General features: G+C 35.4%; 1 protein-coding gene and 2 non-coding genes across 7 annotated transcripts; 2 read left to right on the top strand and 1 right to left on the bottom strand.

Moving 5' to 3' along the window:
• Positions 1-2,431: 2,431 nt before the first annotated feature.
• Positions 2,432-7,947, bottom strand: LOC136217763 (phosphate transporter PHO1 homolog 10-like). 5 transcript variants are annotated; one of them, XM_066004412.1, is made up of 14 exons: positions 7,373-7,947; positions 6,784-7,120; positions 6,627-6,675; positions 6,009-6,083; positions 5,777-5,906; positions 5,568-5,688; positions 5,218-5,479; positions 4,964-5,068; positions 4,839-4,883; positions 4,600-4,749; positions 4,200-4,481; positions 3,980-4,116; positions 3,748-3,875; positions 2,432-3,143 (listed from the first exon to the last, which is right to left on the bottom strand). In XM_066004412.1, exons 1-13 carry the CDS (start codon positions 7,818-7,820, stop codon positions 3,770-3,772), a joined length of 2,247 nt encoding a protein of 748 aa, XP_065860484.1. In that variant the 5' UTR covers positions 7,821-7,947; the 3' UTR covers positions 2,432-3,143; positions 3,748-3,769. The 5 variants fall into 5 exon arrangements, with proteins under 5 accessions (XP_065860484.1, XP_065860485.1, XP_065860483.1 ...); XM_066004413.1 differs by having other exon boundaries at positions 2,432-3,113; XM_066004411.1 differs by having other exon boundaries at positions 2,432-3,875.
• Positions 7,948-17,756: 9,809 nt separating this feature from the next.
• On the top strand, positions 17,757-17,863 carry LOC136221356 (small nucleolar RNA R71). The gene has a single exon (XR_010685125.1). It is a non-coding gene; the product is annotated as a small nucleolar RNA R71 (small nucleolar RNA).
• A 3,528-nt stretch (positions 17,864-21,391) lies between these two features.
• LOC136221078 (U1 spliceosomal RNA) lies at positions 21,392-21,552 on the top strand. The gene has a single exon (XR_010684869.1). It is a non-coding gene; the product is annotated as a U1 spliceosomal RNA (small nuclear RNA).
• Positions 21,553-24,614: the final 3,062 nt, after the last annotated feature.

The following is a 24,614-nucleotide window of genomic DNA, read 5'->3' as shown; positions in this document are numbered from 1 at the left end:
ACAAAAGTAATGTAATATCTTTTGCCACCTTTGCTAACATAGTTTTTAAAATCAGCCAAATCAAAGTGAATTAAATCAAGCAGTTCTGTACTTCTACTCTCAATAGGTAAGAAAGGTTTCTTTACAAATTTTGCTTCCACACATATAGAGCATTTGGAATTAATTTCAGAATTAGTGACATTTATAACATGCATATTTCCCAATTTTTTAATGGAAGCAAAATTTACATGTCCTAATCTACCATGCCACAAATTAATGGATTCACTCAAGTAAACAGAAGCAGATGTAGTTGCATTAATACCAACAGAATTCACATGGACAGTGTTCAAAATAAAGAGGCCATCAGCTAGGTACCCTTTTCCCACAAAAGTCCCATTCCTAGTGAGAATAACCTTATCAGCCTCAAAAATAATTTTTAAACCAGCCTTATTTAGCAAGCTACCAGAAATAAGATTCCTACGAAGAGCAGGCACATACAACACATTATTTAAAGACAAGCTTTTTCCAGAAGTTAACTTAATTAAAATTGTTCCTTTACCGACAACACCAGCAGTAGTGGTGTTTCACATGTAGACGCATTCCCCATCGGCAGCGTCTTCAAAGTGATTAAACAGGTCATTGTTTGAGCATAAGTGCCTTGTAGCTCTAGTATCTAGAATCCAGTCCGTTTTGTTTTCCACCAGATTAGCTTCAACCACAACAGCAGCAATAATTTCTTCATTTTCCACCAGATTGGATTGTGGAGCAGCTCTGTTGTTTGGATTATGATTGGTGTTCTGTTGGTTCTTCCTTTGGTAGCACTGAAATGCCTTGTGGCCAGGTTTACCACACACAAAGCATTCCACTACTTTTCTCTTCTGAATTCTTCCATTCTTCTTGAAAGGCTTGTTTTGGTTTGAGCCTTTTTGGAATTTGGTTCAAGATCCTTTGTTCCTGTCTTTTGACACCACAGCAGATTCAACAATATTAGCATTAATTGAAACAGACTTAGAGGAAAGTTGCTTATCTTTCATTCGATTTGCTTCTTCAGTTCTCATGTGGCTGACTAGCTCCTGGAGACTGAAGTCTTTTTTCTTATGTTTCAGATGGTTTCTGAAATCACTCCAGGAGGGTGGAATTTTTTCCAGTAGGACATTGGCTTGCAGCAGATCAGACATTGTCATGCCTTCACCCAGAACTTCAGCAACTAGATTCTCATATTCATGAATGGTCAATGATTGGTTTTTCATCAACCATTTGATAATTGAGCCATCTTCCAACCACGTATTTACGTTTACCTGCATCATCAGACCCGTATTTTTCTTTGAGGGTATCCCAAATTTCTTTGGCGGACTTTTTATTGACAAAAATATCGAACAGTGGGTTCGACATATGATTTAGGAGATGACCCCTAACTGTTTTGTTGTCTTTTTCGTATTTTGCAGAACGAGTGTCGTACTGCTGAACAATCAGAGACATGGCAGGACCATTTGGGTCAGAGGGTGGATCCTGGACAACAACATAGTCCAGTTCGAGCTGTTCAAAGAAAATCAGAATTTTCTGCGACCATCTTTTGTAATTAAGACCGTCCAGAGGTTCAAGTTTGGAGAGGTCAGGAAGGGATTTCGCAATTAAAGCAGACATGATTGCGAAACAGATTCGCTTTCAAATTGTAGGAAACAAATGAGGGTTACAGAAAAACCGAATTGAAATTAAGAACGGAAATCGGAAATCGAACTGTGCCGTGGCGGAGGCCACTGCCTTGAAAGCGATTTCGGCAGACCGAGGTGCAATCTGTAACTCCGGTCGCACCCCAAGGTTAACACAGAAACCTTCGAACCTGTGCATTCAAAGTCGAAGATTGTTGTTGAGCGATTTCCGCAAGTGCACGGTATACGCTTGTAGTAATAAAAGATATCGAACCCACAGGGAACGCTTTTTAACTAAAACTTTATTTAATTCGGTTTAGTCACGTGTTTAGGTTTAATAAAAGAATATCGTTTAATTGATTGAATTGGTTTTGGTAAATTAGGATTAGATAGAAGGATTATATTGAGTTTAGAGAACAGTTCCGTCTTTGTGGTTTTGATTACAAGACAGATATTTCCGCAATTGGAATAAAATAGAACTTATTTTCATAAAGCAAAGAAAACAACTTTAACTTTGTAAGATTATGGACATGTAACAATATAGCGATTTATTCAATTAAATGGCTTCGAACCATAGAAATCCCCCTGATGTTGAGGTGATTCCTACCTTAATCAAACTAGTGTTTTATGTCTGATAAGCCGCGATCAGCGATCATGTCATCCATAAAAACTAAATCTGTCAAGTGTTCAACAAAGTTCTTATATGAATAAGATGGAATAGAACGTTTTAATAAAAACACCAATTTATCATTTTGAAAATCATTTTGTCAGAACAATATCAAAATAACAACAGTAAGAATGTATTGAATAAATAAGTATATCATTAATGAAATGTGAATTTTCACAAGTTAACAGAGAAGTAGAAACTTGGATAGCATTGTAACGAAAACTTTGAGATCCGGGTCGTCAATCTTTCTCTCAAACTCCGTAGGTTCGTCAAACCTCATGCGCTTCAGCCGTCAATTCTTCTCGCTGGATCTTCGGAATAGAGACTGATCTCGTCCACTACTAGAATAAAAACTAAACTAATACTATTTATAACTAATCTAATAACAATTCGTGTACAACACGATTATTTACATAGAAATGAAATCTAAACTTTCTGATTCTTTTCTGAATCAGAAACTCAACATAATAACTTTCTTCTCTAATTTCTCTAACTTTTTCCAACCTTGATTTCTTGAAATGGATCACTTATTTATAGTTGTTGAAGGGTTGTAAATGACGGGTCGTGTCCGCTGGTGAAGGGTTGCTTTTATCCGAACGAACAGACGCGTTTTTCCGATTTAAACATGTGTTTTGTGTGCAGAAGGGTTCGCTGTCGCGACTGAGATTCTGAAAATCTCAGTCGCGACAGAGAGATGTTTCCCTGTTTCTCGACTGCTTTTCGTCCTTCTTTGAACGTTCTTCTGACTGATATGCATTCTTGGTACGTTTTTTAGGTTTTTCCTCCATTTTAGCTCCGTTTTGGCTTCGTTTTCGCTCCTATTTGGATTTAACCAAATAATTAAGTACCTTGCATCAAAGAAGTAAATAAAGACGTAAAAGTATTCCAAATGAATATAATTAGCACGATTTTAATGTAAATTTAACGTATTTATATATGATATTTCAGGTATATTTTGGGCTTAACAATTGTAGAACAGCAAAAAAGTATTTTTAATTGCCCAGAAAAACGATTGAAAGAAAAAGTATGTTTCCAAAGCTGGAAGAAAAATAAAATTCGAGTCCAATCGGGACGGGCAGACGTCGCGCGAACGAACGAACACGCGCGTGTGGAATATTTGTTAAAAACCACTTAACACAATTTAAAGGCTTCTAAAGCCCAACTCTATATATACCCACTCAAAAGGTTATAAGTTTCCCATGTGGGATTGTAAAAGTGCTCTTGAGAGCAAAGTGGTTAAAGACAAATATACCCCACACTTTCAAAGCCATTTTTATTCAACACACCAAAGTTTCAAAGCCATTTTTCTAACATACACAACTTCAAATTTGTCCTATAACAATAAATTAAGCTCATTTAGCATATATACTTGCTACTGGTAAGTTCTTGTTTTTACTTGTTTCTTTCTTATATAATTTATAATGTATATGAATCTCCTATAAATTCAGTTACTTGTAATCGGAAACCACCGTGGTTAATCGTCCTTGTCATCATCATCAGAATCGTAATAATTGAATGGAAGTGGGACTGACTTGAATGCTCGAAACTTGCCAACATTGTTCAAATGTTCATTCTCCAACCTGCAACAAGATTTACCTTTCAAACATTAGCAAGCAAAGCTCTATAAAAACTGCCACCAACTCAGCAAATAATGGCTATATATCCTGAACTCTGAGTACTGAACCTGAAAAAGCTCCAAATACCGCGGCGAATGATCTCCAGGCAGGCTATTAGAGTGGATGCAGCCATTTTGTGATGTTTTTGCAGACTGAATTCCAATACCATTTGCATCCAAGCAACTCTTAGTATGACATTCAAGGCCTAAATGAAAAAGTAATCCGAAAATCATTTTCGACTTTCACAACTGGAATAGAGAAGTATCAATTCAGTCAATTAATATTTACCATTGCACCAAAGTAGACACTTTTATGTGGAAGTACAAGTTTGTCTCTGAGGAAAGGGTTCTTTGATTTCCTTCTCATAAGGCCCCAGTCTACAACAATATCCCAATATGTATTTGCCATTGCTGCAATAGCCGAGCAGATCAACGCCAGCACCAACCATGTCGTCCTCCCATTCCTTAGTTCATACATGGTTCTCATCACCATTGCAATAATTGTTGAAATGTATTTCAAACCATTGAATGCATTCACTTTATCTTTATCTTCACATAATCGACGGAAACACTACAAAATTCAGCGCCCCCTTAACATTCTATCCTTTATCATGATCATTACCATAACAAATGATACTATAACAAAAACGGATTCGCAGAAGACGAGGAAAGAAAAGGAAATGATTTACCTGTAGAAACCGAAGCCAGAATGGTATCACAGGAAGAATGAAGTACAAAACATTGTACACACCATGGTTATGGCATTTGCTTTGTCTCCTAGAGTATTCCCCCAAACCGTAATAGCAAATGTACAACTCGAGGCTCCTTATGGCTTGGAACTGAGATTAAAGCATAGCATTAAAAGCAACGAAATGCAACTTCTACTCTTTTTCACCCTACTTAATTCATGGATGGAACTGGTTTTTACCTGGCTGGTAAGATGGTCTGCCAAGAAAAAATCCGGAAGCCTTACCTACACATGTAGATTGTCAAAATGCAACAGATGCAAATTTCATAATGTAGTTATTCTATGTTAACCCTTTTACTTAATACCTTGTATAGTGGTGCACAAATGCAACGAAATAAACACCGGTTAAAGAAGAAACGACTTGAACGGTATATGATATCAAATGGACAGAAAAGTATGGCCAAAATCACCTGAAGACAGAACATACTTAATTAGGAACTTTTAGAATATCTAAAGAAAATCATCTAAGTGGTTTGTTGTTGGAAAGTTTTGGTTACATTCAAAACAGAACATTCTAATTGAAATAAACTAGAGGTACCGCTTATGGATAGAATCTTACCGCAACCAAACCCAAAGGAAGCAGCAGCTGAGTTAGTGTCTTGTACTTTGGTGCATTTGGTCCTGAATCCAGGTGTAAATTCACCAGGAAACTGGCTAGAGAAAGTACAGCAAGACCGTTGCTTAGAAGGAAAACTTCTCGATGCTCGAGTTCTGTACCTTGCTTGAAACCGAATATAAATGGATAATTGACTTTATATCGCTTCCAGAAGTAAACGTTTGTTGCATAAGTGAGCATATGTAGCACAATGTATGCAAATAAACTGCAATGAAACTAGAAAGATTGGAAGAGTTGTATTAATCAATTAAACAGCACAAGTTTTACTAATTCGGTACATGATTCTTTCTTGCCTGTATAGTGGGATAATGTTTACAACATACGAGATCCCTTCCTTCTTATCCATCAGTTTCTGTGCTTTTACTTTCAAAATGACAGCTACCAATAGTGCAATTGAGCAACCACAAAAAAAGCCTGACAACGACAATGGATTCGACCGATTCAATGGCTGTGTTGAAACTGAGATTCTAAGTAAAAGCACTCGGTTACTGATGCAACTTACCCGAAAAGAATGTGATATTGTGTGTTTCTCTTTTTTGTTTTGGTCTCAATTCCTTGATACATTTCCTGCGATCTGAATTGGAGAAATGTTTGAGGAATGTAAATTCCACCCTCTTAAGGAGGTCACTCACCTGCAATAACAGCAAATTAATTGAAGTTACGAAAAATGGTACTTCCTTTCATGTGGTTCTAATACCATATGGTAAATATAAATTTTCATTTGCCAAATGTACCTCATCGGAGCTGCCGAGGTAGGAGTCATCCACTATTTTCATGTATGATTTGGATACTCTCCTCCTTGATGTAATCTGCAATAAGCCATGACAAATATGAAGTAGTTTTTCATGTTTTCAAGAGAAAATGGCTTAATACATCAAGAGTTCTTGTACTTGGCCAAATAATACGATTGGCCTCCGGAACTTTGGAAATATATCATTAGCCCTTGAACTTGCTTAAAGTGACATCATTAACCCCTTAAATCTTACGTGGTAGAGCAAAGTGGGGATTTAAACAAATTGAAAAGCGCACCATTTTAAGCAAGTTCAAGAGCTAATAGATCACTTAAGTGAGTTTAAGAGGTTAATCACTTTAAGTGTCCAATAGACCACTTTAAACGAGTTCAATGGGTCAATATATAGATCACTTTAAGTGAGTTTAAGAGAATTCAAAAGGACCAATAAATCACTATAAACTAGTTCAAAGAGCCGATGGGACATCTCCAAAATTCAAGGGTCAAATCGAATTATTTGGCCAAATACAAGGGCTCCTAATGCATTAAGCTAGAGAAAATCATACAATGAGCTACTTTGTCAAATTTATAAGATGCAAATTGAAAAATATGAATATATAACCTCTTCGTACTTCTTCATGATCCTGGAAAATGCTTCAAGGTTCATATAGCTGGTTCAGACATTTTAAAAACAGTACAAATATATTAGTCCTATGAGTGGAGAAACTGTACTGAAGAAGAATCACTGAGAGCACTAGTATTTCATGGCAATCACTCACCTGTAGTGCTTTAGAAGACGAAGCTTCTGATAGAATTCAATGAAGGCAGCTCTCAATCTTTCTTCAACTTTCTTCATCTCCACTTTGTTGAAGCTCAGCTCCTCTTCTTTAGAGTCCTTGAACACCCCTTTTATAGTTGAAACTGGAGATTCAAGTGTATTCTTAATCTTCACTCGATCAAGTATTTTCATGGGATCTTTCTCATCATCATCATCATTCTCCTGAGTTGCAATGTGATTAAGTGTATGAGCTTCATCATTGATCTCTAAAGGAACACTTGACAGTTCTAAATCAGAATCATCATCACCACTTGAATCCACATTATGCGTTCCTGCAGCTTATGGCTTCAAAATTTTAAACCACTCCCTAATTGGAAAAGAGTAAATTACACATGACATACCCCTCAACTTTGAGCTTCCTCTCTTTATGCTCCAAAACCGGACACTAAAATCTAAGTCCTTTAGCTTACTAACATTAAAATCCCTAGTTAAGATCTCAAAACGATTGTTGATAACACTAATTTATGTTATTTAAAACCACATTTACCCAATTGGAAAACATAGAATTGTAACAAGAAATGTTCATTTACCTGAAATTGCTGTCTCATCAACACAATCTGAATTGGGTTTTTTTTGCAACTTGATCCTCAATGCAATCAAGGCATTCATTTGTTTGTTAAGCAAGGATGCCTCGCCTATCATCTCCTCCACTTTGTCTTTATAAAATGCATTGACCTTATTGAGCTCCTCATCAAGTTTCTGAAAGAAGGAAGCTTCAAGATCTCCACCTTCTTCTTCCTTTTTCAGGAACTCCGTTTTGTAGATACAACCAGCAGCTTCCTGGTTTGAAGTGCTGACGTGTATGACTTGGTCTTCAATGTCCCCTTTGGTCGGTTGTTGAAGCTCTAGCTCAGTTAAGGTTTTGAGTTGCCTGCTTTTCAAGATTTTTCTTAGAATTGATTGAAGGGCATTGTAATCCATATATGCTTCTGTCCATTCAGGCACCATTTGTTTCTTGAACTCTTTACCAAACCTCATTTTAATTTCAATTAACTCGAATTGAAAGAAAGAAAAGTTAATTAGCAGAGAAACCTTTACTGAGAGAGTGAGAAAGTGAGAGAACAGAGAAAGTAGTGTAGACGAAGAAACCCATATCAGATGAGAGTCACCGCCATTAAGCTGTGTAAGACATACACGCGTCATTATGGTGATATATGCGCCACATTCGCACGTACTTGAACAAGCTGATTACGTGGTGCACATCAATTTTTATGCTTCTATGCTTCACTCGCAAGATACTTTTGGAGGTGCAAATTCTACGTGGATAAATTACACACATAGCCATTGAATTTTACGTGGCAACTGAACTTCAATTTTTATGTTATAGCCATTGAGCTTCACATTTTGCAGGGTTATTTTTATTTTACCTACTGTTTATGGTTACTGTTTGTTGTTTGTTGTTTGTTGTTACGGTTTACTGTTTATTTGCTGTTTGTTGTTACGGTTTACTGTTTATTTGCTGTTTGAAAAAACTGATTTTCCAAAAAGCATAGATTCTCTACTTTTGTAAAGCTGCTTTTGAGATGTAAAAGACAAATAATATGTAACCAAACACTTAATGCTGCTTTTCAGGTATAAAATGCAAACAGAATCTCACTAACCAGACATCTAAAAAGGCAAACATGAACATGAAAATGAGCAACCAAACACCCCTTTAAACCTGTGGCCACTATGACCATTGACCAACATTTATGACCTACTATCCTTTTTGACTTGTTCTCTCTCATTTCTCTCCTCTAAAACCTAAAATACTCGTTTTACTATTTTCTACTTCTCCTCCATTACATCTCTCTAACTCTCCTTTCTCTTTCTACATCCTTAGAGTATCATGGAATTCTCTTCCTCGAGAGCTGATTCAACATTTTCGCAAATGGATAGATTTTAAAAGTGGAAAAGGACAGAAAATGGGTAAAAAAGGGAAATAAAAGATCATAAATGTTGGTTAACAGTCATAAAAGCTACCAATGTTAAAAAATATAAAATTCAATGATCATAGCATTAAAAATTAAAATTTAATAGATAAAATATTAAAATGAATAAAATTCAGTAACCATAGATATAATTTATCAATTCTTGATAGTTACTATCAATTCAAAATTTTATCATTAGACTATTTATCTATTATTTATTTGGACTAGAACATATTTCAATTGGTAGAATTTTATTTCATTTAAATGGAGATTTTTTTTTTTTTTTTGGTAGAAAAGGAAAAGAAAAACGAAAAACAACAAACTACCCAGGAATTAGTCTAGGGAAGCTAACCCCAATCCTATCTTCTAAGAGAAGATGAGAGATGAAACTAGGGGAAACAGGAAGGGTAGTAACGCCTAACGTCCCTTCATGGCCCGCCGCCGCCAAGCGATCAGCAACACGATTCTGCTCTCTAAAAATGTGTCTGAACTCTACGAACTCAAAGGAGGAGCAAAGCCTTATAATAGCTTTGATGAGGTTGCGACTGTTAAGACCCATAGAATGATTCTCAGAAATCATTTTGATTGCTTCCAAATTATCAGACTCCACAGAGAGCCTCTTAACACCCAGCCTTTTAGCAAGATTGATTCCAGTAAGAATAGCCCAGAGCTCCGCAGAAAAGGAAGAACCCAACCCTAAATTCTGGGAGAACCCAGAAAGCCAGACGCCCCCTACATCTCTAAGCACACCTCCAGCCGTAATCTTACCGTTACTGAGGCAGGAACCATCAGTATTCAGCTTCACAACCCCCTCTCTTGGCCTGCTCCATCCCACGAGATGGACATCACAACACTGAGAGGCTCTGGCAAGGGACTCTCCTTTGAAACTATCGATAATAGAGAAAAGTTTTTTCGAGAAGAAATCAGCTAAGTTTGTCATAAAAACAGTTTTATCTCCAAAAATCTCCTCGTTTCTCCATTTTCAAACTTGGTGACAGATAATAGCAAAGAAAATGTCACCATGCTCCATGTTTGGAAGCAACTTTCCTCTAACACCATCAGAGAACCAGTCGACCTCAGAATGTGCCATGAAGGAAGAGAAAATATGGTGTGGGAGAATTTTCCTCCAAACCTCTTTACTATTAGAGCAATCTCTAAGAGCATGGCACAAAGTCTCAACATGGCCTCTGCATCTACTGCAAGCTCCAGAATCAGCCAAGTGCCTTCTGTGCCTATCCGAATTAGTAAGAAGCCTGTCCTTAACGCCCAGCCACAGGAAACTCCTAATACGGAAAGGAACTTTAAGGGTCCAAATCGACTTCCACACATCCGAGGGAGGATCAGATCTAAAGAGAGAGAAAGCTTCAAAGGCCGATTTGCAAGAATAAACTCCATTGTTAGTCAGCGCCCAACAGTGCCTATCCAAGTCTTCCTCTTGATTACTCACCTTCACTCCCCGCATTCTAAGGAGAGTCTCAAGGCTAAAGAAAGTATCAAACTTTGACCAGATCCAGTCCCCTTCCGAGTCAACCACATCGGCAATCCTCCAGTTGCGTATATCACTAGGCGGGGGGGAAGAACACACCTCAATTAACGGTTTATCCCCAATCCAGTTATCAAACCAGAAACTAATGGACTTACCATTCCCCACCTCCAGGCCAACTCCCAAGCAGAACTCATCAAACACAGCACTAAGTCCTTTCCAGAGGAAGAAACAATTAGCAACTCTCTCTTTCGGGCCCCCGAAGATTTTGTCTTTCCGATACTTACCACAAAGGAGGCGAACCCAAAGAGAGGAGGGGTTTTGCCACATACGCCAAAGGAGTTTCATTAATAAAACTTTATTATTGTCCTTTGCTTTCCTAATACCCAGACCCCCAGAATCTTTAGGCTGGCAAACCTCACTCCAAGGCACAAGATGGATCTTCCTGCCCTCCGCAGCTTCCCCCCACAGGAACCTACGGTTAATCTTGTCAAGATCGTTAAGCACAGGATCCGGAAGCTTACAAGCCTGCATGATATGATTGGGAGCAGCACAATTAACAGATTGAATTAACGTGAGGCGGCAAGCGAGAGACAGAGTCTTGGCTTTCCAAGTGGCACACTTCGAATTAGCTTTATCCAAAGTCTCTTTGAAGGAGCCTTTAGACACACGCTCACTATGGAGGGGAACGCCCAGATACTTCCCAAGAGAATCAGTAAGAGGAATACCTGAGAGATCACTTAATCTCTTACAGACTCTCTGATTCATATTCTTAGAGCACATCATCCTAGATTTCTGGATATTAAGCTTCTGCCCAGAGGCCGAACAAAAACAATCCAGAATATCCATAATGACTCTCAACTGCTCCTCATTACCCTCAAGAAAGATAAGGACATCATCTGCAAAGAATAAGTGAGTCACCTGGGGACAGAAGCTGTTGATCGCCACAGGGTGGAAACTCCCATTATCAATCGCATCCTGAATCAGGTGAGAGAGCCTCTCCATAGCAATAACAAAAAGGAAAGGGCTCATAGGATCCCCCTGACGGATTCCTCTGCCCGGGGAAAATTCCTCCGACATATCCCCATTGACCATAACTTGAAACACAGGAGAAGAAATACATACCTTAATTAAACTTCTCCAGCTGTCCGGGATTCTAGCTCTCTCAAGGCTCTCCATCAAGAAATCCCAATTAATTCGATCATAGGCCTTCTCTAAATCCAGCTTCAGAGCCACAATGCCTTTCCTCCCCTTCCTAATCTTCATCGTGTGGACCATCTCTTGGGCGATCACCACATTATCCATCATTTGTCTACCATTTAAATGGAGATTTAATATATATTAATTTATCCTATTAAACTTGATAGATTTTAATTTAAAGATTTGTTTTTATTTTTTATTTAATTAATCATTTTCATATAAAAAATTTAAGTGGGAAATAAATTTTAAAACATGAGATATGTAACTCTATATATCAAAATATCACTGTATGAAAAATAATGGTTTTATTAAGTCTCAATCTAAATTTGGTAAAATTCCACAAATTAAAATAATTCAGGAGTCAAATATAATCAAATAATAAGTGAGAGTCAAATGACAAAAACTTTAAATAGGTGGGTGGCTAAATAACACTTTAACCCTTTTATAAAACATTAATAATTTAGCCTTTTCAGTTTCTATCACGCATGGATTGCAACTAGAGATCTTGATGGATTCTGTTCTAGTCTGCTCCGAGCCAATTAAATTAACAGTAGGATAGAAAAAGCAACAGCAGAACTTTATTCAACTTTCAACTAACTCAACCTTTGATTAGCACACAAGAGCTTGATAAAAAATGTGGTTAGACCAGATCTAAAATATGCATTCCAATTCAAGAAATTCGTCAAAGCTTAAGGTTGAACTTCAAAATTCAATCAAACAACCTGTATGCCCCAAAGTGACTCACTAAGGAAGGAATTTTCACTCACTCTCAAATGGCCTTTGTTGCCACAAGGAAGGGAATGGAACTTCACTCCTCAGCTCAGTACACACATCAATAGGCTATGATTTTGCTTATTGGCCCTATCTCCACAGATTAAAAATTCTCCAAACATAGTCAAAAGGTCTTAAACATAGGTTATAATGTTAGGCTAAGGCTAAGGTATGGAACTGAATGGCTATTTAAGTGTAAGAATTCTGTTCACATGCAATGCAATTCAACTATACTCAGTTCTCAAAACTTAGCAATTCTGCCTTAACCTAATCACTCTGCACAGCCTGTTTCACAATATTGGCCAAACTATTCTTTAAACACACAAAAGACAATCATCCAAACATTTCATTTCAGGCTCAAGATATGAACATGTGTCCTGAAAATGAAAAGACTTTATTCAAAGATATTTTTGTTATCTTTTAAAATTCCTATTTGAGATATATTTTTTTAACCTTATTCAAAAAGTGGTCCTCACTCAATCATCATCCCTCAAATATCATCATTTCAACAATTTTATCTTTACACACTCAGATTTTCTCAAAAATGTATTTTTCTTTAACTAGAGCAGCTTGTGCTGAGGCATGAGACAAATTCAAGGCGTTTTGGGATTAAAGTGAAGGGAATTGGTTCCTTTAAGTAGTGTTTAAGAAAGAATAGGCTAAGACACAAGTTGGATATCCTAAAAGTGTGAGTGCAATGCACGGGTAAGCTTTTTGTGGAGTGAATTTGGGATCTAAATGCCTTTTTCATCCTATGTTCTTCCAAAATTTTACCATTTTGACTAGGCAACCAAAGCAAAACCTACCTAAAGTGTCACACCCGACCCTAGACAACCTCAATCGGCATCGAGTGTGAAATAGAAAGATCATAATCAACACTTAAGAGTCTCCAAATTATCCAACGCCATTATATTACAATTAAATTACCAAAGTTCTAACCATAATTCTCACAATAAGCAGCCAATTTCCAAACCCCGCCTAAACGGTCGACAACCTTCTCTATATCATGTACTTTCTCACCTAAAAACATTAAAACATTTAAAAAGGTGAGACAAAAATCTCAGTAAGAAACTATCAGCTATAAAAACCAACTTTACTTAACATAGCTACATAAATACGTTTAAAAAGGGATTTAATCAAAACCTTATAAAATGTACTCAAATAAGTGTTTTATCAAACCAACTCGTATTTAATCAAACGTAAAACCTTATATCAAAATCAATAATAACCGAAAACATAATCCAAATGAACTTAAAACATTGTATCCATCCTCGAGTTTCTCCCCTTAAGTATCAATCCATAACCACATATATAATCGAGACGTCTCTTAACATTGCCTATCCCATATGGTCTTACCCAACACTTCACTGCCATACCCAATAGGTCTTCAGACTGTGTACACAGGCCATGTCCCTCACTGAACATGGTCTTCAAATATGGAACCACCGATCCGGATAACTCTCGATGGATATAAAATCATAAAATCATAGCGTGCTCAAATATCCTTTCACAATCAAACTCCAAACTATTTGATAACCAAAAATCATTTGGCTTCAATTAGCCCTTTTGTATCATTAAAATCATATTTGGACTTCAACCCAAAATAATAACAACAATAACCGCAACAAATTTCTCAATCCAAAAACAATTCGTAAGAAATCATCAAATTCATTTTGTTCAATATAGATATATATTGAAACCAAAAACATATATGTATATATGTAAATCAACCAAATTAAGCCTTAAAATCAACAGAATCAAGTAAAATCTGAAATTCACATAGAAGCATAATCAATAGCTTCATTTGAACCATAATTTCACAATAAATAGCAAAAATCGTGAAAAATCTCAATTTTTCAAAATTCCTGCATAACCCTAAAATATCAATTTCTGAAAAATCTTTGATATATATTTATCTATATACATAAAACTCAAAATATAGTTGATAGTTGCTTACCTTGGCTACTAATTAAAGACCACAAACCCGTTCAATTCGCCTCTAAACTCTGTCTAAGACATTTCGCTCCAAACATTGCCGAAACTCAAAAACTCTTCGGTTAGTACTTAGATCTATAGATAAGGATGCTATGTTTCCAATTTCGAGTGATTCGGACGGTCGAATCTCCGTAAATCAAAGAAACGGTGAAGAAACGGTGAAGAGAAAATTGATAAATATAAAAGGAATAGAAAAAGAAAAGAAAGGAAAAGACAATCTCTGCCTCTTCGTAGGTTTTGAGATTTATATACAAAATCTGGCAAATATCCGATTTGATCCTTCATCTTTATATAATCTTTTAAAAATTATCCTAAACTTTTTATTGACACTTAAAACCATCGAATTAACTCCAAACTTTTCCTCTAACAACAAATAAAAATCACCCACCTAATAATTATCATATATATTACTATCACGGTATAACTTCTAGAAATTTAGGCCCGGACGTGACATAAAGACAATATGTACTAGCCCTCTCATAAAGAGTCAATGCATTTACATGCTAATGTAGGCTCAAGTTCTCACAATTTAGAGCTTTTACATGCAATAGGGCTTAAGGTCCTCTAATTGAATTTTGAATTAAAACCTAAAATTTTTCAGACTTCTATCTTTTGAAAATTGAATTATCACTAGGTTCACCACACACTAAATTTGAGGTGCAAGCATGCAATCATTGATTGGCAATTGAAAGTCTTTTTTTTCTTTAATATATATATTATTCTGCTGCTATATACAGAAAGAAAGGGAAAACATAGAGCAAAAACTAGAAACAGAACATGCTGTTCAGAAACATAGAACAACACAGAATTTTTAGACATTTAACACAAAGTACGAGGAATTAAGAAAAACTACGAACATATACTAACATTTACAAGACAGAAAAAGAAAGGGAATGACACAACATTTGGGGTTCGAATGACACACTAACAACCATATCAAGCAAGTGTTTAATTTTGAGTTTCCTCAAATTCTCACAAGCTAATTTCACCTTTCAATCACAGTTTTCATCAAAATGTTAGGGCTTTTATCACGTTCTCACAACAAATATATCAAGATATTCATTTTCTTTTCCCCATCCCCAAATTAAAATGTAACATTGTCCTCAATGTTAAACTTAAACGCCGTGAGAGTGGAAATTTTGCAGATTATCAACAAAGCATGCAGTAAACAGGAAATTAGAAGTAGGGTTAGATTCGTTACCGAAAGAGGAAGACATCAAACACCTCCAAATTAATTTGGTAAAAATTCAAACTCAAACCTAATTTTAGGAAATGAAAGTTTAAAACCTTTGCCAACAAAATTTAGGAAGGACCACAAAATTCAACATTAGTCATGTTAGTGCATAAAAATACCAAAATTAAAAAGAAATTTAACACAAATCTAACTAAGGGATAGATAAATTGGGGGTTACCTAATTAATTTGCTGCAATTGGTATTTGCAGCGAACACACTGTTCTCTTTGAATCATGGTGGATCTTGGAAGTGGACGGTCTCAACTACTCCTGGGACCTCATGTGCAAGGTAGGGTTTCAACCTCTGGCCGTTAACTTTGAAAGATTCATTTCCTGGTTTAAAAATTTCTACAGCCCCATGAAGGAACACCTTATTCACAATGTAATGTCCAGACCATCTGCACTTCAATTTTCCAGGGAACAGTCTCAACTTGGAATTATACAAGAGCACTTTCTGCCCTTCATGGAATTCCTTCCCTTGAATCTTTTTATCATGCCACCTTTTGGGGGTGGGTATATCAGGTGGTTCTCTGTGTGAGGGCCCAATTGTGTTTGGTGGAAGTGGTGGTTTTGTTGTTGTTTCTAGGGAACAACTTGTTCCTTCACAGATATTCACTTCTTCCCCCAGCATTGTTTCCCAAGTGTCTTGGTGATAGTCCTGCAAAACAGACGAGGTATGGCATGCATCCAAAAAATAGCATGTATCATCACTTGATTTAGCACGCCTCATGGCCTCATTCATCCTAAAAATTATTTTTTCACCATTTATCCTTAAAAACAATTGTCCCTTTTCAACATCTATCAAGGCCTTACCTGTAGCTAAAAATGGTCTCCCTAAAATGATGGGTACATGCAAATCCTCATTTATGTACATGATAATAAAGTCTACGGGTAATATGAATTTCCCTATTTTAACTAGCACATCCTCCACAATTCCCCTAGGATAACATACAGATCTATCTGCTAATTGAATCGACATCCTAGCTAGTAGGTTGAGGTTCTCCCAAGCCTAGCTTAGCATAAACAGAATACGGCATGAGATTGATACTAGCTCCAAGGTCACACAATGCATTTTCAATATTCAATTTACCAATGGAACAAGGGATTGAGAAACTCCCTGGATCTTTGAGCTTTTTAGGAAGCTGCTGCTTGTTCTGTAATATTGAGGAACAGTCTCGATTCAGTTGGATCATGGAGATGTTCTCAAGCTTTTTCTTGTTGGACAGAATATCCTTCAGGAACTTGGCATAAGTTGGCATCTGAGCCAGAGCTTCCACAACTGGAATGTTGATGTGTAACTTTCTCAATGTATCAAGGATTTTGGAGTTTTGCTCTTTTAACTTTTGATTCACAAGCCTTGCTGGATAAGGAACACATGATACATAGGGAGGAGGTGGAATATACTTGTCCCCAGGTTCCTCCTGAACTTGAATAGGCTCATGTTCTTTAGCAACATGCCTGGTGGCCTCTGGAACAGTTCGTTCCTTAACAGTTTCAGCTTCTTTTGAGGTACCTGCAACATCAACAACTTTTTTAGTTTTAATAGGAGCAGAGATTTCTTTACCAGCCCTCAGCGTGATAGCCATGACATCTCCCTTAGGATTAGGCTCGGTATTGCTTAGAATGACACCCTTTTCCTTGGATGAGGATGATGATGCCAATTGATGCACTTGAGTCTCTAGATTCTTGATGGAAGCCTGAGTTTGCTTCATGAATTGCATCATCATGGTTTTCAAATCTGGCTCAACCTCTTCTTTAGCCTGAATAGGCTGTTTGTATTGTTGCTGAGGTTGTTGTTGGTATTGACCTCTTTGTTGTTGCTGATATCTAGGTTGTTCTTGCTGATTTTGCTGCTGGGTCCACCCAAAGTTGGGATGATTCCCTAAACCGGAATTATATGTGTTTGAGTATGGATTGGGTGGATTTTTTTGATTGTACCCAACATAATGACATTGTTCTTGGTTGGCTTTGCTTGATTTAACTCTTGGGCAGTTGATATTGAAATGGGGACCATCACAAAAGTCACATTCATCAGAAAATGGAGGTTCATTGTGAATGGAAGACACATTCATCTTGCTGATTTGCTTAGCAAGCTGTTCCACCTAAGTTGTCAACTTTGAAACAACATCAGAATCTGAAATCTTCTTCCCATCACTCCTCACTGAGTGCCAAATGTAACTTGTATTGACCACCCTTTCAATGAGATCATATAGAGCTTGTGGTTCAAGATCTTCGGGGTTACCATTTGCAATGGACTCAATTTGAATTTTATAGGTATTGGTGACTCCATTGTAGAAATTCTGAACTTGCATCCATATGGGAATGCCATGGTTTGGTACCCTTCTCAAGAGCTCCTTGTAACATTCCCAAGCCTCAGCTAACGACTCATCTTCTTCTTGCATAAAACGAGAAACCTCGTTTCTCAACTTGATAGCTTGCCTTGGTGGGAAATACTTCATCAAGAACGCACTAGCCATCTCTTGCCAAGTAATTATTGATCCGGGTTGAAGGTTCTTCAACCAAATTCTTGCTTTATCCTTTAGAGAGAAAGGAAACAACTTTAACCTTATAACATCATCGGCTACCCCCCTATTTTTTCTGAAAGTGTTACACATTTCAACAAAATCCTGAATATGAGCATTGGGGTCTTCATTGTGGTATCCACCGAACTGAACAGCAGCTTGAAGCATTTGTAGCATGGATGGCTTGATTTCGAACAGGTTGTTCCCCTCCTTAGGCAGCACAATACATGACGAGTGCCCTTCAGTGGTAGGTCTAGAGTAGTCTCTGATTCTCATGACTCGTGGATTATTGTTTTCACCTTCTTCTTCTGGAGCAGGTTGTTCTGGTATTCTTTCGGCCATTCTTCTTTGCCTCTGCCTTTCTCTTTGTCTTGCTCGTCTAGCTGCTGCCTGGTTCCTTCTACACATTCTTTGTAACTCAAGATCGATAGGAAAGGCTGGCGGTCCAGCTCTACGCATAGACTGTAAGAAAGACCTGCCTTTGACTGTACTATTGAACAAACAGATTAAAAACACCTTGTTTCACAGAAATTTTCAGATAAAATTGTTGCTTTCAATCCCCGGCAACGGCGCCAAAAACTTGTTGTCCTTAAAACAGACTCTAGCAAGTGCACTAGATACAAGTAATAAAATGATAAGTAGAGTATTGTCTCCTCAGGGATTGATGACCAATTTTAGCAAAAAAACCTTATAGAACACGGTGTTCATAGTAATAGTAACTTCTTTCTTTTAATGAAGATTAGTTTCATACAACTTAATTAAAATGATGTAAAAGTCGCGGATCTATAAAGATAGAATGCACAGAATGAAGATTTAACACAATAAAACAAAGAGAAGAAGTTAAGCCTAGCATGAACAGAATGTTTACAGTTAACTTTTCTCTATTTATTCGTGAATGTAATATGATGTGGGTCAAAGTTTCTACTTTGGGCTCACTCAAGTCAACTCTCGTGTGTTCTTGAGATTCTAAGACTTACTACAACTTCAAGCATCCTTTAAGATGGTTCTTTCTTGCATTATACACGAAGTAGCATTTAATTTTCAGAAAACCCTTGATACAAACCCCTTATATTCCTATTTCGGGTTTTGTATGTTTAATGAGAGTTACGTGAGAATGAAAGCAGTTCCCTATCATTCATTAACACTAAGATAAGAGTTATAACACTCAAGCATGAAGAACATCATTAAACACACCATTAAATAACATACATTCATTCATAAATAGATAAAGAGAACTTACAACACTTGTTCTGAGCTGGCTCAGCTCATTCGGTTGACTACTCACTCATAATGATGAGTGAACAACCACATAAATTGCAATAAATCTCCATTAATGGAGTTAGGTCTCAAATTAAAGAGAACTCTCGTGGAAGATGAAGTTTCAGATCTCCAAAAAGTCATCCTTCTCTCCTTTCACAGTAGTCTATTTAACTAGGAGGGAAGAAACATAAAATATACTAGAAAGTACACTAAAGCAGACCGTTTTGACAGATTATGGCCACTTGCACACTTCAAAGCCCAAATCTTCTTCAGCAAGCTAGATCTCCACTGGTTCCACCTCTTTGCTTGGTTGTCTTCCTTCTCTTTACATGTTATTGCCCTTTGGTCCATATATTTTCCTTTACTTTTTCCTGCAACGGGCTGTTTGACAGCTGTTTCTATTTTTCTTCACAAAATCTGCAATAAGGGTCCTTTAGTCCTAAATTGATAACAATTAACAGCCCATAAGCCCATTTTTAGTGAAATAAAATATGGTTATTAGAGTCAATTATGAACCCATCATAAAGTTTGGTCAATTTGAGAAATAATTTGTCAAAACGTCTTTTTGGTCATGAATATTTTTTATCTACACTTCACATGTGCACCATTTTAGCATCGTTAGTAACTGATCACAAACATATTATTAGACGTGAATTTTTTTAAGAAAATACAAAATATATATTGTCTTTTGTACGAGTTGGACAAAAAAAATTTCGCCGAGTTTATAAATATTAATTTTTAATTTTGTTATTAAATCACAAAAAAATATGAAATCTCTTTTTTTAGAACTACTGATAAGTGCAATTGGAGTAAAATTGCTTTTAGCTGCCACCGTTATGGGTAAAATTGCACCATTTCATACGTTTAGAGTAAAATTATTTGTAGTTGTAAACGTTATGGGCATTTTTTCACATTTTCTCTTTTATAATTTCATCGTTGATTAATTTAAAACATGTCCATTTTAGACATTTTAAATCCGAACAGCAACAATTCAATATAATTTTACCAAACACTAGTAATTAAGCAGCTAATAACAAACAGCTAACCGCAATAGCTAACAGCTTACTGCAACTGCAAACAACTAACAACAACTGCTATTAGCTAACAGCTGAACCAAACAGGTCCTATAACTAAGCTCTAAACAAAACCATCTCAATAAAAATATATAGGGAAAAGTACGAAAAGAATGCTTGTGGTTTACCCAATTTGCAAACAGAGGCATGTGGTTTAAAAGTTTACAAATAAAGGTATGTGGTATGTTTTATTTACAAAACAAAGTATTACAATTACACATTTAATTTCTGATTACAACCAAAGACGTTTTTATCTTAAAAAAAATTATTCTTACATATCAGCTAAACACAACCCCCGCAAAAAACAACTTTCTAAATCGAAACAATAAATAATATGGTGAAATTTTACGTTTTTTACTAATCTGACAGTTTATGAACTAAATTGATATTTAAGTTCATTTTACACGGTTGCAATTTGATTTTGTGATCTGTATTTTGTCAATATATAAATGTAATTGAAAAAAAATTAAAAAAATACTCTTATTGTTATCAATTACTTAAAAGTTTAATTTTAAATACTTTGTTTTGTAAAAAAAATATACCACATACCTCTATTTGCAAACTTTTAAACCACGGACCTCTATTTACAAACAAGGCAAACCACGAGCATTTTTTCGTACTTTTCCCAAATATATAAGCTCTAAATATTTATGAACGCAATTGTAACACTTAAATTTCAGAACTACTCAAATATGATGATTTCATCCGGGAAAAGCTAAAATAGACCAAAAATAAAAATTTGCAAGTAAAATTACAAACCAAAAATTGAATAATAAGAAGTAATAAAAAAGGCAAAAAAATATTCTTTTTATCTAGTCAATTGAACTTTTTACATTAAGTCATTATAGCTGGGAAAAAGTTAACATTCTAAAGCACTTGGCTTGGCTTGCTGACATTTATCCTAGAGTATAATATAAGCAGAACTAGAAGAAAACATGTGAGAAAATGGCCAAAAGCCAGGAAGTGTGAAAGAGGAGGCGGTAGAGCTGGCGAATTCAGTTTGAGAAAATCAAAGAACTTGGTTACAGTCCCACATCGAAAATATAGTGAATGGTACAAAGAGGAGTGACTTATAAATAGAAAGGCCAGAGCAACATAAAACATACTTACCTGGATGGGGTTAATGGGTGATCATAATGGCCCATGGCCTAGGTTAGTGACCTCCATTGCACATAGGAGGGGTGCTATCCTAAGGTCTCCCCAAGTGGGAGAGCCTACATCATAATTTGTGCAAGTGGGGGCATGCGTTCGCGCGGCCCCTCTCCAATTTATAGTGTTTAAATCTTGTTTTTTTTTTCCTATATGGTCGAATAATTGGTTCTGAGACTAGGACTTTGAATATCAATTTAATTGGTTGCTTATTATGGGTATTTGGACTGACATTTCAAAAATATTTTCCTTTATTTTATAAGGCTTAAAATCTTCCGTAGAAGTCCAGAAAAATAAAATTATACTATCAAATCGAAAACCAATCCCGTACAAATCTAGAAAAACAAAATTAAAATAAAATTATACTTTAGTAAAAAAATTACCTGAGTTTGAAAATTCGAAACCTTTAAAGTTGTTAATGACTCTTCAAATCACTAAAAGTATGACTAAATTATTGTTGGAGATGATATGATGTATTGGTAACTATTAAATTATTAAGAGTCAATTATTTATATTATTTTTAAAAAGTGCATTAAGATACTCTTAAAATGTGAATGGAAAAACTTTGAAAATAATTGAATTTATCAATACTTTGAAAATAATTGAATTCATAAGACATTGTTACTTGGAGATCAATGTCAAGGAAGTGTAACTGGAAATCAACAAATTTCTTGGAAATTTTTATTATGATTATGAAAATCAGTAAGACCAAAAAAAAAACAGAAGATTGAATTTCAAACAAAAGTGATTATAACAGTATAAGAAAGGAATTTTTTTTTTTTATAGAGAATTGAAGAAGTGATTATTATTGATTGTATACAATATAAATAGAAATACAATCCTAAAAATACATAGAGATAAGCTAGATTAACAGAAAGATATTAGAACTAATTACCACAATAAAAGATAGATAAATACAAGGCTTAATACATCATTTGCCTCCTGAACTTGTCCAAAAAACTTGATTGGCTTCCTGAACTTTCAAAGTGTACGATAGCCCCCTAAACTTGCGTAAAATGTAATCAATTAATCACTCGGTCATAAAAAAAGTAAGTTAAATGCGGAAGATGTATTCTACGAGTCTTAAAAAAAGTAAAACGACCAAAATCGGAGTATAGAATTCTAATATTAGAGAAGATAAGTTGTATAATTGAGCAAGTAATAACTTCATTTTTAATCTATTTTTTAATTATGTAATAACATTCTAAGATGCGTGGAATACATATTCTGCATTTAACTTATTTTTTTACGACCGAGTGATCAATTTATTTTACGCAAGTTTAGGGGGCTAACTGGACATTTTATGCAAGTTCAGGGGGCTATTGGAACATTTTAAAAGTTCAGGGGCCAATCAAGCTTTTTGAACAAGTTCAGGGAAAAATAATGTATTAAGCCTAAATACAATATAAAAACATAGATATTAACAGAACTGATCTAATATAATCCTTATCACGTCCCCTCAAAACGGCCGGCCATGCAGAGAGACTGATTTTGTGAACCAAGTTGTTGAAAATGGAACGAGAGATAGGTTTTGTAAGAACATCTATTAGCTGATCATTAGTCGACATGTAAGCTACTCATAGATTTCCCGATTGAACATTTTCATGAACTAAATGATAATCAAGAATTATATGTTTCATTTTAGAATAAACCACTCAGTTTGCACTAACATATGTAGCACATGCATTATCCTAATAAATGATGGGACAATAGAGGATTGTAATTTAAGCTCTTGAAACATATTTTTGAGACATAAAACTTCGGTCGTTGCACTAGCTACAATCAATCAATCAATCTCCACTTTTCATTCCTTTTTTGAACGTTGAGTGAATAATTTAATTTTACGTAACTGATAGCTTAACGTATTCGAAATTAGGAAATAATCAATTAATTATAGAGTATTAGTATTTTATTGACTAATTTGAAAGTCAAAGCATGAGAAATAAAGAAACGAAACGAAGTTATTCTATTCTCCCCTAACGGTAAGCAATCAATCAATCAATCCCTACTTTTCATTCATTTTTCGTATGTTGAGTCAATAATTTAATTTTACACATATTCAAAATAATAAGGAAATAATCAATTAATTATAGAGTATTAATATTTTATTAGACTAATTTGAAAGTCAAAACATGAGAAATCAAGGAATGAAGAAATGAATTACTCCATTCTCCCCATATGGTAATCAATCAATCAATCCTCACATTTTTATCGCCCAAATCACTCTTTGTGGAACCTATATATATATAGGGGTGAGATCCAGCGTGACAAGGGTTTAAGTTGTGACAATGAGCTTATTGTGTGACATAACAAAACTACGTAGTTTTGATGATAATTAAAAAGGACAAGGTGACAAATTGGTAAATAAAATGAAAGAGATGATAGAGAAAATTGTTTTATTTTTTTCTTTAAAATGCATTTTTCCAACTTTTCCAATCTCATTTTTCAAAAAATTTTATACCGTTGGACTCGTCTTAATTAAACGGTCATTTTAAGATCCATGAAGCTCAAGTAAAAAAATTTCCGGTGAACGGAATTCGGATGGATGTTTTCCGGTGAGCAAAAAAGTACCCAGAAAATTCTCAAAAAATTTCAGAAAATGTAAAAAATTATTCTAAGAAACTTTAATTCTTGGGTCGAAATGGGATTTCTTACAGTTTAGTTCCAATAAAACTTTTTCCTTAATTTTATCCATTTTATATGCTTCAACAATTTTTTGGAACTATACCGTAAGAAATCCCGCTTCGACCCAAGAATTAAAGTTTCTTAGAATAATGTTTTACATTTTCTAGAATTTTTTGAGAATTTTTCTGGGCACTTTGTTTCTCGCCAAAAAACGCTTACCTGGATTCCGCTCACCGGAATTTTTTTTACTTGAGCTTCAGGGATCTTAAAATGACCGTCTAATTTAGACGAGTCTAATAGTATAAATTTTTTTGAAAACCAAGGTTAGAAATATCGGGAAAATGTATTTTAAAGAAAAGAAATAAAACATTTTTCTGTTGGAACAATACAAGTATTATGTTGGAACAAATGGTACACTGATTTGGAACAAATGGTACACTGATTTGGAACAATGTAAGTAGGACAAAAAAACGTGTCCAGAAAATTATCAAAAAATTCAAAAACATGTAAAACATCATTTTAAGAAACTTTAATTCTTGGCTCAAAGTGAA

The sequence above is a fragment of the Euphorbia lathyris genome, chromosome 2, assembly GCF_963576675.1.
Source record: "Euphorbia lathyris chromosome 2, ddEupLath1.1, whole genome shotgun sequence".
Taxonomy (NCBI): domain Eukaryota; kingdom Viridiplantae; phylum Streptophyta; class Magnoliopsida; order Malpighiales; family Euphorbiaceae; genus Euphorbia; species Euphorbia lathyris.
This window is presented reverse-complemented; position numbering and strand designations above follow the sequence as displayed.